Genomic DNA, 18,282 nt, shown 5'->3' with positions numbered 1-18,282 from the left:
GTTAATAAATATAATACATAATGTAAAAATGTGTATTCACATTCCAGTCTGTACAACAGTAGGGAAAGCATCGGACTCTGGAGGAGTAAAATGTATTATCCCCACTTTAGTTTGTGGAACAGTAGGGAAAGCATTGGACCCAGGAGGGGTAAAATGTACTACTCCTATTCCAGTCTATTCAACAGTAAGGAAAGCATTGGACTCCAGAAGGGTAAAGTTTACTATTCCCACTCCAGTCTGTGCAACAGTAACAAAAAAAACAAAAAAAACAAAAAAAAGTTGGCCTCACAAGGGGTAAAATGTACTTTTCCTATTCCAGTTTGTGCAGCAGTAAAGAAAGTAATTCACTTAAAACACATACCATAATTTAGTAACCCAATTAATTGACCACAAATATAAAAATGTTAATATTAAAATCATATATATACATATAACAAAATGTAAACATTTTACACAATTGTTTCATTTTTCAATAGTTAGCATACAATTTAAAACAATATTGATTATTTAATTAAATTCCCACACTGTACTCCCACAAACCTAGCAGCCCAGATTACAATTTATGCAAAATAAAATAAAATGAAATAACATGATTAGGCTATTAAGCAATACAAAATACTAACTAATAAATTAATGAGTAATTGATCATTATTTACTTATATAGCTTCCTATTACCCCACTAAAAACAACAGCCGACAATTAATATATAACATCAAAAATATAATTGTTAAACTATTAACATAATTGTTAATTCAATATGCTTGTACAAATTATTAATTAATATATTATTAATTTGTACTTAACTTCCCACCCTATGCCCCTACAAATACAACAACCCACATCTAAAATATTAATTAGGAAGTATAATTATGCAATTTACATACATAATAAGTAAAGAATTAATAATGAATTAATAATCAAATATTACGTATTACCAACCTATACCCCTAGAAGCACAACCCACACCTAAAATCAAACTTCAAAAATATAATAATTACACATTTTACATATTTATAAATTAAATAATAAACAATAAATTAATAATTAACTAAAAATAAATCATTACTTAATGTCCCACCCTATACCACTACAAGCGCAAAAACCCACAAATAATATATAAGATTAAAAAAAGAAATTACACAATTTACATAATTATCACTTAATAATAAATAACATTACTGTTTACAATTACATTAAAAATGATTACTAACTTAAAATTTCAAACTATATTTATAAATATTAACAACAATTAAACAAACAATTTAAAACATATACTTAAAATATAATTAAAACACAAAGATAATTAAAAACAATATTTTTTACAACTGTATTATTGAAAACAATATTATCAACACAGATATTATTGAAAACTATATTACTTACCTAAACTGCGATATTTATGTCAGCAATATTTCTGCATCATGGAATTTATGTGCCACAATATTAAAAACTCAAAATTTCTGTGAGTTGATATTTTTGATTTGATATTTTGTCCAATTACCATCTCCAGTGGGTACGCACCACATATTGTACTAACTGTGATGGACAGAACTATGGATTAAGGTAATGTATCAATGAGACAAAAGACTCAGACGGCATATGTATCAATGAAATTAGGGATTCTGAGAAATGCTATAAGTAAGACGTTAAGCAATCAAAAATTCATATCTATTGTCAAATGAGTAAATCAAGAGTCACAGTATTCACATGATTGTTTGCAACATTTTTGATTGCATTTACACATACTGTGATATTGTTTTATACTTCTCTCAACAGTGCTGAGTACAAGTAAATCTAATTGGAAAAAAGGCACAGAAAGGTGTTTCTAGCCTAATTGCACTTAATTGTTAGCTCAGTTATTACTCACTGCGTTCCAGTTGTAAGTTTTATTACTTTTATAACTTATAAAATGCCCAGTGCAGGAGAGGGACATCATATCAGAATGCCTGGGGTCAGATGAAGTAGACCGGAGGTGCATAAAGCACCCATCTGACTTCAAATGGGGAGTGGAGATCCCCCTGCAGGCAGTTGCAGTGAGTGACTGCATCCACCTGCAGGAGAATTTCTTGGGGGGACATCCAAAGGGCTATCATCAGAGGGTGCACTGACTAAGTACCACTTTTCCGTGATACGCAGACAGTACGCCACCTGACGCCCTTTTTGCCCCTGCATCCATAACATGGTGTGGGTGCAGTGGCCAAGCTCTTCCCTTATTTGCATTCACCCGTGCTTCGTGTATTTCTCTCATTTGCATTGAGCAATGCCCACATGCCAATGAGAGAATACCCTTTTAAGTTAGTGCAGCATAGAGGAACTGTAGGTATGCAGCACTATCTCCATTACAGAAAGGGCACAGAGGCCTCTGAGGTCCCTTCTGTAATACTGCAGTGTCCAAGGTGCATATAAAACAGGTGCATCCGCAGGGGACTAAACATAACGTGGCCCACAGATTGCACATATAAATACAGATGTAGCAGACGCTACTCCTGACAACCTTTTTAGGAGATTTATTTAAGAAGAGCAAAGGGCACGCACAACCGTTAAGTTCTCCACAGGTGATAAGCTCATAGAACAAGATGTTTAGTTGCTCTGGGTCTGTTAACCTCCTCTCGAGTGCCTTGGACGAGGTCACCTCGTCCAAGGCACGGGAACTGGGGGAGCGCTAGCGCTCCCCCCCCCTGTGCTCCCCACCAACCCCCACCCCAAGGCAGGGATGGAAGGGGAAGCCCTTCCCCTTCCACCCCCGAAACCCCCACCCCCCCTTTGACATCAGGGTGCGAGCGCGCGCTGATTTGTCACAGGGCCTCCCCCATCGCGCTGGAAGCTCTGCAAAGCATTTCTCTTTCGATCACATGGGGGAGGCCCTGTGTATGTATTTCCTTCCCTTTGAAGTCTCTCTGAGCGTCAAGCAATCCGGCTTTTGAAACCCCACTAGACACCAGGGATTATTTATTTTTTTGGTTGTAATTGTCATAAGGGAGCGACCCCTTGGGCGAGGGTCGCTCCCAGAGGGGGCATTTTTCCCGAATGCCTTTTCTGCCCCACCTGGGGGCAGATCGGCCTATTGTTATTAGAGGGGGTGGAAACCTCTAGGCGCCAGGGCAAATTTTTTTTGGGTGTTTTTTTTATTTTTATTTTTTTTTAGAGATGGGAAGCGACCCATTAGGCAAGGGTCGCTCCCCTGGGGGGCAAATGTATTTAGACCATTTCGCAGATTTGCCAATTTTAGGTCAATCTGCCCCCAAGGGGGCAGAAAACACTAGGCACCGGGGATTTTTTTTGTTGGCGCCAATGTCACGCAGGGGGAGCAACCCCGTAGGCAAGGGTCGCTCCCGGGGGGTTTGGGGGGGTGGGGGGCATATTTATTTTAGGCCATTTCTGCCCCCCTGGGGGCAGATCGGCCTATTGTTATTAGGCCGATCTGCAGAAACCTCTAGGTGCCAGGGCAAATATTTTTTTTGTGTTTTTTTTTGTTTGTTTGTTTTTTTAGAGATGGGGAGCGACCCATTAGGCAAGGGTCGCTCCCCTGGGGGGGCAAATTGTATTTAGACCATTTCTGCCCCCCTTGTGGGCAGATTGGCCAATTTTAGGTCAATCTGCCCCCAAGGGGGCAGAAACCACTAGGCACCGGGGATTTTTTTTTTTGGCGCCAATGTCACGCAGTGGGAGCGACCCCATAGGCAAGGGTCGCTCCGGGGGGGGGGTTTGGGGGGCAAATTTATTTTAGGCCATTTTCTGCTTATTGTTATTAGGCCGATCTGCCCCCAGGGGGGGCAGAAACCTCTAGGAACCAGGGCACATTTTTTTTGTGTGTGTTTCTTTTTTTGTTTGTTTTTTTTTTTAGAGATGGGGAGCGACCCATTAGGCAAGGGTCGCTCCCCTGGGGGGCAAATTGTATTTAGATCATTTCTGCCCACCTTGGGGGCAGACTGGCCGATTTTAGGTCAATCTGCCCCCAAGGGCCTAAGCGCAAACTGCCCCAAATAGCCCAAAAAAGGCCTGGCACAGGAGGGGAAAAAGGCCTGGCAGCGAAGGGGTTAAACTTGTTTCCACTATAAGCAAAATTACCCAGCTTGTGTCCGCACTAGCCTCATGATCACTGGTTATGTTTTTTACCTTCTGATTTGAATAGGACGGAAAATGTATTCCTGTACCACTTGGTATATTAATCTCAAATATCACATTTTGATTTCAGATGACTGTAACATTCCTGTAAGCACTAACAGAAACACTTTTTGACTTCTAAATGCTCTCATTAACAAATGTGTTTTCATTCTCCAACAGCTCGAAGGCCTGTCTGTATCGTAGATGGCACTGAATATCAGGTAAGATTGACTTTACAACAAGGAATTTGTATTATGCTACCAATTTAATTATTTTAGCAGGGAATTATTTTTTCCATGCAAGGCTGCACATTCAACATTTTCTCGCCTTAAATATACGTACATGGAAAGACACAGGGCTAGATCACAAAACATTTTTGAGTGGCGCTATTTCAAGTCCAGGTGGGCTCTGTTTTTTCAATCCGCAGTAGAAGGATGTGGAAGCTGTAGAAAATTCAGAAAGTTCGACATGCACCTGAAAAATTAGAGGAATGCAGGCAAAATGTATAGCAAAACATGAATTCCTTCTTCTGGCTTCAAGAAATGTACACAAACAGGAATTCGTGTGCCACCCAGCGCTGACACCGAAATTAGCTTAATGGTAATTACATTAAAATAATTATAATGACAGTGATCTTAAAAGTTTGTATCAGGTATCATGGACAATGGGTTTACCTGAATACAGTTAGCATAAAAGTAAATATATTGTCCATCATCTCGCAGTGCAACTGTGTTGAGTGTTTTCTATCACCCAAAGAAGTCTCAATTGTTTGCTCTCCGTGGGCCTCAAAAAGGGCAAAATTTCAGCGTTTTGCTTACCGCTTAAGTATTTCGCCGGCCTCTAGTGGTAAGGTAAGTTAATGCTTGCTGCAAACATCTTTTACAGACACATGAAACCTCACGTGTGGCGTTAAAGTGGCTCAATGGAAAAATTATTATTTCTCCCCGTTTTTTCCTCTTCCTCTTTCCATGTGTGCTGCATTCTACAGCACACATAGAAAGAGGAAAACCCCTTGAATGATTGTTTATGTGCACCTTCCTGCACATAAACAATCATCCCTGCAATCCAGGCACCCTTGCACTATTGTGCAAGGGTGCCAACATTGTCGCTAGGCAGCAATTTGTGCACCAGGGCATGGGACAAAAACAGGAATGCAACATATCTCACTGGACATTCCTGTCCATTTGTTTTGACACAGGACGGCACAGCAAAGAGGCTTGCGGCGCTACCCTGTGCAAAACTTAGTAAATGAGGCCCCAGATTTCCGTCATAATGTGTAACACACATATTTGTGCATATTTTTGCATGACATTTTGTTGTGGGTGTGATGTGAGTTATGCTACTTTTTGTGTTCCATTATTACAATTTGATGTTGTTGAGTTGTACAGTGAATATGTGTTCCATGACTGTTTTTTGTGAAGTGCCGGGGTTATTTTAATTTTATTAGAATGCTTTTTGAGTCTAATTGTGCTTATGTTCTGAGGATTGCTTTACCTATGTCAACAAATACTTATACTTTATTATTAAACATTTCATTTGCATTTTCATTAGTAACACTAAAGGAAAGGTTAGTTAGGTGATCAACATTGTCCATCAACTGTGCATCAACTTCCATGTTCAGAATTCCACTTGGTCTAGATATGAACTTAGGGGCCTGTTAGAATGTCATACAATGCAGCATAGCAAGTCACCTTGCTTCACTGCGAGAAAGGGAAAGGGAAAGGGCAAGGTTGCACTGTATTTAAGGCAATACAGCACATTCCTGTCTTTTCTTCTCCACGGACACCCTTTTGGCTGCATAGGGTCAACACAGGCACTCTTGCACCATGGTGCAAGGATGGCTGTGTTGCGTGTATGATTGTTTTTGTGCAGCAAGGCACACCTTCCTGCAGAAAAACAATCCTGAGAAGCATATTCCTCTGTGTGTGCTCCATAATACAGCACACATAGAAAGAATAAATAACAAGGAGAAATAAAGATATTTCTCCCAGTTAAGCCACACATGAGAAGGCGTATCTTTTTGGCACATTCCCAGGTTTACCGCTTCTGGTAAATCTGGGAATGTGTCAAAAACCATGGGAGTTGAATGAGAACACCCATGCAATGCCCATGGAATGCCTTCCCAGGGCAGAGTAAGGTAACACAGTGATTTGCTCTGCGTGGCCTTACGTGGCTTCATAAATTACATGTAAGGCTTGCGCCACTCTTGTACCAATTTGCGTGGTGAAAGAACAACATAAACCAGCTCATAAACAGGCCCCTTAGTTTGATAGATGATGATATAAGTTTCCAAATATGAACTTCTACATGGTCCCCTGGCTTCCCTTTGCCTATTGTCAGGATTGGGTCTTAGGTTTAAAAGGTACAATCAAAAGGAGAGTACACAGTACTAGTCCTGGAGTATTTCTCCCTTATATAAAATGAAAATATATGTATCTTAGGAAACATTCCAAATATCCTCTCCAGTGGGCGCTATGCATTTAAATAATTTTTGTACTAATCCCCTCTTCTATATATATATTTGGAGTAGATGCGTCTTTTGCATAGTCTTGAAGTTGATGGTGTTGGAGTAAAATCTACTGACTAATTGTGGATAGAACTATGACAATTTAGGGGATGTGTCCCTGAAGCTCTGGGGCTGAGCACCTGTATTTGCTGCAGTTCTGTGCCCATCTACCAACTACTTCATGCCACAGCTACTTCATTGCTTGGAGGGAAGCCCTCTCAGTGCTTAACTGCCGCCCAAGGTTCCAGGAAGATCCTGGTAACACCAAAACACCAGCCAACTGCCTTAGCCTGGCGTGTCCCTTGGAGGCCCTATGGCAATAGGGGCCATTGGTGAGTCTGAGGGTCGGGCCACTGTGTGCTCTGGCCCGGCAGGAAGCAGGCTGATCCAACTCGCATCCACCACCTTCATTGTGGAGACTCCCTACCTGAGACCCAGATGTAACTGCAGAACTTGCAGTGGTAGGACATGAGCTGTGATTCTTGGCACAAGGTAGGGCCGCAGCTCACAAAGCCAAGCCCCACGGAGAGCAAGTTGAACCGTGGGGGGGTGCCATGCGGGGCAAAATTAGACTGCGACCCTGCTGCACAAATGGTCAGTTCCCATCACTCTGGACAGCATGGACTTGCCCCAGGTCCTTAGAGGACGAGTACAGTGCCCACTGCTGTCACCATCACCAACAGCCTGTGGGGCCTGCTGAATGCCACCCGTGCCGCTGATGTGCCCCTATAACTGACTGGGCCTTGCCCTAACATTTGCCAAGCACCCATGTTTGGAGCCCACAAGTCGTACGCCTGACAGCCATACCAAGGCCAACTCCATCAGCAGATCACACCATATTTTACTACGGCCCCATGGAGGACATCCTGGACATCGGATCGTCACAGCAGGGGCCTGTAGGGTGTGAGCAAATATGCATCAAAGACTGCCTTCACACCTGTGATGCTTGTCTGCCTCCTGAAGTGCCCCTCAAAACTTGTTGTGCCCTGCAACTGCTCTTCCCTACCTCCCACATTAGTGAGTGACCAGCTGAGCCACAATGTGACCTCACCCCCTTACAGGCAGGTGCTGTGTGGATTGGCTTACTTCTAATACTGATGGGACTCATGTCCAAGAGGACAGTGATTGTGTGGATGCCAAATGTTTGACTGAGGATGCGTCCTCATGCATAACACCTCACTGTACTTCTGCACAACTCCCAGCCCGTAAAGTGGACTTCCCTCCTACTTTATCCAACAGACCTGGGCCATGGCATGACCTGCCCCCGTGCTGGGAGGATCAGATACCATCTGGCATCTACATACCAGCCACTAGTCCATCATCCTGATGCACATGATGGGCATGGCAACTCCAAACAAATAAGACTATCATTTGACCCAGCCAGGGGTCCTAGGCACCAACATTCAATATCAGATACAGAGGAACCCCCTCATAATGACTCTGCTCCACTATGTTTGGACAGAGCGTCTGCCATCATGGCCGAACTCCGCACTGGGTTAAGATCGATTAACACTTGTTTTGACACTCTTCACTGCCTCCTGGACACACATGGGTAAGCACTTGGACCTGCATAGTGCACCAAGATGGAGGGGAACGTAGAATCTCTGAAATGGGAGACAACACTTCCAATGTTGTGAAGCATGTGGGCAAAGTCGAATTCATGCTCAAATCTGTAGTAGCCAAAAATGAAGACCAAGAGGCATGATCCGGACATAATAATCTGCTGATCATAGGAATGGCAGAATCCACAAATATTGGACACCCAGACATCTTCATCTAGAAAGCTTACAGATCACTGGGCCAATGTCTCCCACCCGGTGCCCCCCCACACCCAATTATTGCACACCTTTTTTAAATGCAGAGACAGGGACATTGTGCCATGCCTAGCTCTGAAACGAGGCCCCCTCCAATTTCAGAGGAAAATAGAAGAAAGGAGGTGTAATGTGGGGACTAATTATTAAACACAAACACTTACAAGGTAAAAACTTCAATTTGTCACCTCCATAACGGTATATTACTCTCCAGAACATTTAATGAAATCTTTGTTCACAAGCTCACATCTGCCTTCATATTGCTCCTACCTGGAGTGGACCTCTAAATCCATATAAAAATGACATAAAGAATATTAAACACATTGTCAAACATATACATCTCACACTGTATCACAAAGACAACTGCAATAAAAACTGAAAAACAGAATGACACAGAATTACAACAGAGGTACACAAAATGGCACAAAAAATAGCTTGAAATATTTCTTTTCTCCACTCTTCACATACTTAAATGTATCTTTTGCTTTTTTCAAAGTCTCTATATCAAGTCACAGTCGGAGGTAGTCAAACTACGGTGCTCAAACTGAAAACAACTTTAGTCCTCAGCTTCTTTGCCTGTGCACAACAAGATTATTAATGGATTACATTTTCTAGAGACTTCTCCAATTTAGAGTTGCTGCATTCCAGCCACTTCTGGTTATGGGACTCTTCAGGACAGTGGAAGACGGAAGACCTAGTGAAAAATATTTACACAATGTATTGTAGCTGGCTCCATTAGAGCATCATTATTAGCTTGAGTCCCAAAATGGCAGGAGTGCACAACAAATTATTAGTGGCATGCAGATCCTTGTTATTGTTTATAAACCAACAGTACAATTAAAAGAAATCCTTCTAGTGTGTTGTATAGTGCGCGCCAATTGCTTGAGCCAAAGGCACATATGCCAAAGAGGGGGCTAGTTTCACAGAATCAGGAAACCAAGTGCTAAAATGTAACCTGTCATGTAAAAAGTATGCGGAGGGCCGAGATAAAAACCAGTGCACCAACAGTCCACCCAACCATCAATACACTACTTATGAAGGTAAGAGTTACCTTGCATAGCAGGGCACTGGCTCTGTTTATCACACCTGTTACAAACATTACGTCCACAGGCTGCCATGCCGGGGGAAGTATGGCATCCCAAACGGTCATCTTTTGACTCAACGTGTGGCAGGCAACACTAAAAACACAAATTAAACGGATGAAAAATCCACCAAGTCAGACAAACCCATGTCTTTATTGTAACTATGCCATACACTAGTGTGGCAGGAATTGTTACCTGCATCACAAATCTGCCAGGGGACCTTTAGGCAGAAAGGCAAATCTGCCGGGGGACCTTTAGGCAGAAAGGCTGTGCAGAATTCCATTGTAACTGCTACTGCAGAAAGTGCAGTTTTAAAAGTACTGCACATAAGGTTGCTGACCCGTCTCATATTAAACTTATCCCACTATAATACGAACTGCTTGGCAGGAGGTGGGCCTTCAAATAATCACAGCGGTATTCACATGTCATTGGCAGACTGTTGATTCTGCCATATTAGGTGTCTGAATGTTTAGAATGGGTGTGGGATGCTCCAACAACGTACAGCGTTTACTGGCAAAGCTCACATGTTCACCCCGCCTTGGAAAGAAACTGCATCTAGTGGACCTAGGAATTCCCCCCTAAAAAACATCTGAGAAACAATCATCCGGGCTCAACATTTTCTCTGTGTAGGACCTTATGCTTGAGGGTCAGGAGGCTCAGCACAAGTTCTCCGATGTCAAAAATATCTTTAGGAAACAGGGTCTCAAATGCAACATGCTCTAGCCGGCGCGCCTCCGTGTGAAGGTCAATGGACGATATCAGATATTCAACACTCCCTCACACGTGGACCAATTTTGCAAACTGCATGGGGAGGGAATGGCTCCTCGCAATACAACACACCTGATCGCTCGCCTACTGCATCCACCATGGCAGCCCAGCTTGGCCCACCAGATTACCTGGAACAATTAGGCCCATATTTATACTTTTTTAGCGCCGCATTTGCATTTTGCATATTAATATGGGACTTAGTGTTTAAATTATCCTTAAATTGACTGGTATTGCACACAATTTCAGCTCTTCGACTAATCAGTGAACTCCGGCTCACCCTGATACATCCAGTATGATTGAACAATTGACAGAAACTGCCACCACTAATGTTCATAACCAGTCTAAAGTAGGGTATCATCCCCTGAAGCGTTTCCCACCCCTCTGAGGTGTACACCGTAATGTTTAAATGTTTAATTTGATGTTATATGTACGGTTTATTGGGATTCGCCTGTTGATGATACTGCTGGGTTATTGTTGAACTGTTAAGTTTTTGTTTGTCTACTGCACTGCTACTACTCTACACTGCGTGCTTCATTACATGGGCCCCCATTCTAGAGGCATGCAGGGACTGGACCGAGCATGCGTAACATGGAACATTCAAGGTCTGAGCAACCCAAGGAAATGGAAAGTGCTATCTCCTAGTCAAACAAACACACCATCAAGCTGGCATTTCTTCAGGAAACCCGTCTCTCCCACTCGGGATAGTTGCACATTTGCATCTAGTTGGGCCACAAACCATTTCTTTGCATAATATAACTTAAACTCAACAGGGGTCTGTATTGTAACCCTTAAAAGTATCCCATTTAAATGTCATGATCAAATCACTGACAACGATTCATGATAGAGCAATCTATGCGTGTCTCAGTTTTCGGTAGACTTGTGTCTTAAATAGTTGAAGTCGTGGAGAAGTGGTATGTTATCACCTTAGTGGTGAATCATTGCTTATTACAGATGCATGCTGCTTTAGCTGTAAATATAGCAGCATTTATTGACACATCCAAAGTAAAGAACATAACATAACACAACATTCACAACGCAACAAAACAAAATAATTAAAACAGGGCTTAATATAAAAACAAAGCAAAACACAGCTTAACAACCACAGTACAGCACATCAGTACCAAGCAGTAACGTGGCACAAAATCACTGCAGTTCAAAAACAGAACACATCAAAACTACAATAAAATGGCACACAACAAATATGCAGAAATATTCTGGTCACCCATTAGCACCGCCGGAATCCTGCTTTGATAGTACTGTGGTAAAATGTGTTTGCACTAAGCATTGCCCTAACTTAGGGCCAAGGACATGAAATAGCCAGTCAATAATATTTTGTTTTTTGCCCCTTTGAAGTGCTAATTTAAGACCAGTCTCAGCCACAGATTTGAGCTGACTGTTGTCATAAATAGTTGAGCAGCACGTTTTTAACCCTATAAGCAGTGGCAAATTGTGGTTTGTCGCTAGAACTTTAAAGGAATATGCCACATTCGGCTGGAAATGTAGCAGCATTTGTTGATGTCACTAAAATACCTACAGAGCACAACGTAATAACACCCACAGCACCAGAAAATAATAACACAACATCACTGAAACTGTGTGCTGTTGTGTTGTGTTGAATTGGTGTATTATTCTGCCGTTAGTATCCTTTGTTGTATTTGATTGCTATTGTAGTGCTGAGTTGCGCTTTTGTGTTTGCCTTACATTTTTTGATGCATTCTCGCTGTCTTGAAATATTGTTTTGTGGTATTCTTGTGTTATTTTAACATGATGTTCTGCTGCTGTGGTGTTGCTGCTCCTCAGTTGTAGCCCGTCTACTTGTATATGCAGAAATGTTACTGTTGCACACACCTGCCTTCACAAATCTACGTTGATGATACAGTGGTAAAAGATGCCTTATTTTCTATCAAGGACACGTAAGAGCGTCAGCGAAAAATGTTTTTTGATCCAGTCCCAGGACTTATTTTTGTCATAAAACTCAGTAGAAGTGAAGCAAAGTCCTACAAAATTGCAAACCAGTATGATTCCTAATTGTTTTTTGATCATTTGTTAAATAAACGAGGAACACTGTAGTTACACCTAATACCTTCTTTGCTAAAAAATCGAATCCTCGCTTGAGTTCTTTGTGCTTGAAAAAGTGTGACTCGGCATGAGAAACATAATTGCAACATGACGTTTTCCAACTCTTTCAGCTACGAGGGAGCGAAAAGCAGACATTACCTTTGTGGAAAATCTGGTATTTCCATGGCATCATTTAAAAAAAGAAAACGATAAATTCTGACATAGTTGTTGCACACCTTTTTCCCTAAACTATCTGTGTGCATTATCTATATTCTCTAGACTCGCTGTGGGGAGTATTAGAAAATTAATGACAATCCAAAAGTATGCTTTACTTCCATGGATCCAGGAACCATAAGCTACACATTCCCCCAAAAAAATTACATTGGCGCATTCTCACGACTTTTTTCTAAAAATGTATGAATGGTTTATTCAGGGGTCAGCCGGGTATTTAGATGATTCTGAAAAATGTACTGGAACAATCACCGCGAAAATTACAATTTAGGCTTTCCTGTGAACATATTAAAAGGATCATTGGGGATGATGGGCTGCGTTCCCCTAAGCGTCCACTGGTGGCAACACAATTTAATGCCCACATGTACACAGTGAAAGTTCACTTGGTTTTCAGTATTTATTACAATTCACACAACAGGATATTTGATGGCCCTATTACACGTCTGATGAGCACACACTTGTTTAATGTTACGTTATTAGCTGTAAAACCACAATAAATAATTGGTTCTGTTTTAGAAATCTATATTTACCAAATGAGCTATAGGGTGAAAGGATAGGTAAAATAATGCCAGGAAAGGTAAAAAGAAGAAAGGAAAGAAAGGAATATGGAGGGAGCGGTACATGTATGGAAGAATGGCCAGAAGGAAGAATGAAATTATATATGAAATGATGGATGGGCGATGGACACAATGATCAATGGATAAATGGAATAGTGGAAGAATGGATGAATGGGTAGAAGGAAGGGTGGGTAAAAGGGTGGATATGCGGAATAATCACTGAATGAGATGGATTGGTAAAATTAAGCAAGAAGTGTAAACAGAAGGGTAGGTGAAAGAGCCTGCAAGAATTACAGATGGAAGAAAGGATTGGAGGCTGAATGTATAGATGGGTGATGTAAGGGTGAAAGGAACAATTCTAGGAATGGTCAAACTTAATTGCTTCACTTTCTTTATATCATCATAGGTTTAATTGTACCTGGGGGCATTTTAATTTTCTGGCTACTCACTTGAATGGGAGTCCTCTACTGGAGGCATTTCAGGGGCATCACCCTGTCACAGCATGCCCATATCCACCAATTGGTCAGTTGCCCGCCGCACCCCTGTACACCTCTAATACCCCCTCAGTACCAGGTCTTTCACATCATGACAATGTTTTTGCAGGCTTAGCTAGTGCATTGCCTCTAAGACACCTAACTTGGCTATTTCTATAAAACTCTTGCTTGTTAGTGCATGCTTACATCTGGGGCAGTCTTACAAAATAACAAGCATGACTGAATAATTCTGAGTATCAACTATAACATTTAGTATTAAGTTGAAAAGTATGCCTTTCTACTAAATGCTTAATAATGAATAATACAAATAAACATTATAAATGAACTTATAAAGCATGATTAATACAATTAAATATAACATTTATCGTTGCTAACAACTAATAAATTAACCACCCAATACCCAAAAGAAATAAACAACACATTTCTATAAATATAAAAATAAATATAAAAAGTAATACAAACATTTTTGAATGCCAATATTTCATTTTTTCAACAATATCAAATTAGAAACATTCAACATTAATTATCATTCTTTTTTTTATAAATCACTAGCCATCTAAAACGCCATAAAAATCTAAAAATATCAAAAAAATGAATATAAAATAATTTAACAAATGTAATTATAAAAACAATGATCAAACAATCCTTAACATGGTGTAAGTTATTTTATAATCAATTAGCTAAAACATGTTACTCATCCAAATATTGAGATATGCTAATAATTAACAAATAACACAATAATATTTTTAAATTATACAACACTAAATAAAATATTGTAGTTACAACTTTACAAACCTAAACTATCAATCAACCATGAAAATGTACGTAAAAGTAATTTCACAAAAATAACAAAAATACAAATCAATATAGTTGTTAAAAACAAAAAATCAATATAAATACTTTTAATGTTTGCTATCTCAATATTTATACATTCAGAAAGTTTTGACCATGCGATCACACAATATTGTGGAGTTGTCCCATAACCATTTCGGCAAATCTACAACCCTTTAAACAATGAACCTAACTATGACCACAAACAAGAATATGAAGCACCATAAAAATTATACATATCCAATGGCCACTTACTCAACAGATCAGAAAAGGCTTTGGGCTTACGAATGCACTATATAAATCCTGTATATAGAAAATGCATATGACCATTTTTCCAACTGAAGTAGTATAAACAGTACCTGATAACTTGATTCAGACAAACCCCTTAACTCCTATAATCTCACATGTCTATGATGGGTTTCACATGAGTATGTTTCACTCACTCATGAAAACAGCTTGGTGAAATATGCCCTCATCTGTACGCTTTCTCACAATTATATACTACATTGGAAATTACCCATAGTAATGTATAAGATCAGTAACTGCTAAATATCATTTTCTAAAAAAGTAAAAGTATCATACCTATATATGTAGGTCACCTGGATGCGCTGATTACACTATCTAATGTATCCTGTGCACTCATTGCAGTGTCTTGTATTTTACATGTCTCATTTTGAAAGATAACCAGATGATTAGAGGATAGTAGATGGGTATTGGTAATAACAGAGGACGTCTGGCTTAAGACTATCTCATGCTTTTATAACAATACTTTTTTGTACTTTGATACCTTCCATCTATTCCCTTAGAAGTAAAAGAGTGCATGCAAAGTACCATATTGCTTCTTTCAAATACACTAACAAATTGGGAATAACTGTGATCAGGGGGGTAATAGAGATGTGGATGGTAACTAGAGTCAATAGCCAAATAAGGATTACAAATCCTGTATGAAATGTTTAGTGTTTCCCCTCCCAGACCTTTACCTGCTTAAAGCTAGGCCCTCATTACAAGTGGGCTAAAAAATGTTGAAGTGTGGTAAGTCCTGTTACCGCACAAATCAGAATTGTGTGTTTTGTGTTAAATGTTGTTAGACCTGGCATCCTTGGTGTGGCCTCCCCTTGTCTTTTTTTGCCTCTGCTTCTCCTGTTTTGACTGTGTGTTGGACTCTGTTTTTGCTGTTTTGGTACTCTGGGCACTTTACCACTGCTGTCCAGTGCTATAGCGCAAGTGTTCCTGTGTAAATTATATGTGTAATTGGCTTACTCCTGATTGGCATATTCAAATTACTAGTAAATCCCTAGTAAAGTGCACTAGAGGTGCCCAGGGCCTGTAAATCAAATGCTACTAGTGGGCCTGCTGCACTGGTTGTAGTAGCCACATGAGTAGCCCTGCAGTTGCTTCTTCTGCCTTAGAGAAGACAAAGACTGGACTTTGCTGTGTATCCTGCTTGTGATCTTTCTCCAAGGGCATGGACTAAGCTTGCCTCCTGTTAAGAAGTCTTGAGAACAGCAAAGACATCACCTACCAGGCTCTGGGTTCACTTGCTGTGGACCCTAACTCACCAGATGGTGCCTATTCCAGTTTCTGGGTCCTTGGGAGTAAAAGCTGATGAAAAACCAAGAATAACCAAGTGCACCGACTTCGGAGGACACCCGGACTGATGCCGCTGCCTGATCCTCCAATGCCACTGCAACTGAAGCCGTGGTCCTCACTGGAGTGTGAAGACCTCGACTGATATTGCAGGCCTGACGCTGCAGCAGCCACTGATGTCCCGTGGCTTTGTGAGTCCTGAGTGGCGTGTCACCGATGTGCGTCGCACCCAACTCCGCCACAACACCTGCAGCCCCACATCTTGACCAGCCGAATATCGACTCCGCTGGAGCGTAAGGAACTAACACTTTGCACCAATGCTGCCTCATCTTTACTGCTCTGCTGCAAGGAGCCAATGTTTCGCACCAATGCCTCTGCTCCCCTTCTCCACAGCATCGGAACCGACGCCATACCTGATCCAGCTACGACACGCTTCCCTGACTCTGTGCACCAGCTTGTTTCCTCACTTTCAAAAGGTAGTTTACCTGGGGGTCCATGCGACTCCGTGACCAACACCATTGGCATCAGATTGTTGGGAACGACTCCGTCATGGCGCTGTGATAACACCAAATTGAAGCATTTGTGATTCTAAATGCTATATTCAAGTTTAATCTTTGAAAATTCATAACTTTGCTTATGTATGTTGAATGTTTGTCATTTTGGTCTTCTTTTAATCAGATAAATATTGGCTATTTTCCTAAACTGGTGTTGAGTGTTTTTGTGGTATTTTCACTATGCTACTGTGTGTGTTGGTACAAATACTTTACACATTGCCTCTGAGATAAGCCTGACTGCTTGTGCCAAGCTACCAAGGGGGTGAGCAGGGGCTATCTGAACTTTGTATCTCCCTTACCCTGACTAGAGTGAGGGTCACTGGACAGAGTGCAAACTGACTGTCAATCAGAAATCCCATTTCTAACATTGGTGATCAGTGGTGAGGATAAAACTTGTTTTTGTACTTGACATACAGTGATTGGTGTACACTACTGTTCCAGTGCAGACCATTACATGACCACATACTGTTGTTTTCCTCTTATGTCCTCCTGGATGTATTACTGATACTTTGGATTCTGGTTAGTTGTTATACCTAGGAGGTCCTGGCAGAATGTAAATCAACTTCTGGCACCTGGAAATCTACTCAATGGGGGAGCTAAAAGTTTTCTGCAAGGAAAGGGAACTGAATGTGAAGAGAAGGTCCCAAAGGTGGGTTCTTGAAACAGCCCTGTTTCAGTATGAGATTAAACGCTGGGAAGCAACCATACCAAATGGCTCTGAGGAGGAAGACTACTCTGATGAGGAGTGCAGTGGCTCTGAGAGGGAAATAGAGAAAGTGGAATGGCATCTAGCTTGTGAGCAGAGGCTAATGAAGCTAGATGAAGAGCTTGAGAGAGCTGAGGCTGAGGAAGACTTAGCCAAAGAAAAAGAAATGTTTGTAGATCATGAATTGAACTTTGGAGAGCTGAAGCTGGCAGCCATGAGGGTTGAGTCCAGTTCAGATGGTGGCAGCAAATATGTTACATCCAGCACCGTGGGAGAAGTACACATGCCAGTGACTTGGTGCCCAACTTGAAGGATGGGGTTGATACACCAGAAGGTTCAGGTTTATGAGGTAGCTACAGTGCTGTGCAGGGTCCCTGAGGCAGACTAGGGAACTGGCATGGGGAGTCATAATCCTAATGGTGGGAGGTACACTGTACTGGCGCTAGGTGAGAGTGAAAGGGAGCGGGGTTCCCCTCAGGTAGAAGACCTGGTTGTGAAGTATGGAGTCACCTCAAAAGAATGTGGGTTGAGTGCCAGGTACTGTCAGATACTGTCTCACCAGCCTCAGGAGGGTGATGTGGGGTACTTTTTCAAAGCACTGGATGATGAGGTGGAGGGTAGTTTGGTTAACCTGTGAGGGGTTGTGTGATATGATTGCTAGAGAGCAAATGTTCAGTTCTTGTTTTCCAGAGCTATGCCAACACCAGGTAGAGTATGACTTCTCTGACCACAGGTAACTTGTACTCGAGGCAGACCTCTGGGTGAGTACCAGAGAGTCTAAAGAGGCATTTGGGGGTGCTCCTGAAGGGAGGGGCTCAGGTTTTCCCCACCCAAGGGGGGGGGAGGTTTTCAGTGACCCAGATAGGTCCCTGTGTAGTGGGATAGGTGAGTGGTCCCATGTCCTGTCTCAGTAGAGAGGGAGTGTGGGTGGGCACAGGCCTAGGTTGCCTGAGACCCAGTTCATGTGAGAACACCAGGGGGGAGCCTAATCTG

At 41.5% G+C, this 18,282-nt stretch overlaps 1 protein-coding gene across 1 annotated transcript in view; it reads left to right on the top strand.

Moving 5' to 3' along the window:
- Positions 1-18,282, top strand: part of LOC138284407 (mucin-2-like) — a 1,933,778-nt gene that overhangs the window by 1,576,048 nt on the left and 339,448 nt on the right. The window contains exon 61 of the mRNA XM_069223144.1: positions 4,285-4,325. Coding sequence (XP_069079245.1) covers positions 4,285-4,325 — 41 coding nt within the window. The remainder of the gene's footprint in view (positions 1-4,284; positions 4,326-18,282) is intronic.

Source organism: Pleurodeles waltl, chromosome 3_1, assembly GCF_031143425.1.
Source record: "Pleurodeles waltl isolate 20211129_DDA chromosome 3_1, aPleWal1.hap1.20221129, whole genome shotgun sequence".
Classification (NCBI taxonomy): domain Eukaryota; kingdom Metazoa; phylum Chordata; class Amphibia; order Caudata; family Salamandridae; genus Pleurodeles; species Pleurodeles waltl.
Note: the sequence above shows the minus strand (reverse complement) of the source record. Positions and strands in the feature narration are given on the sequence as shown.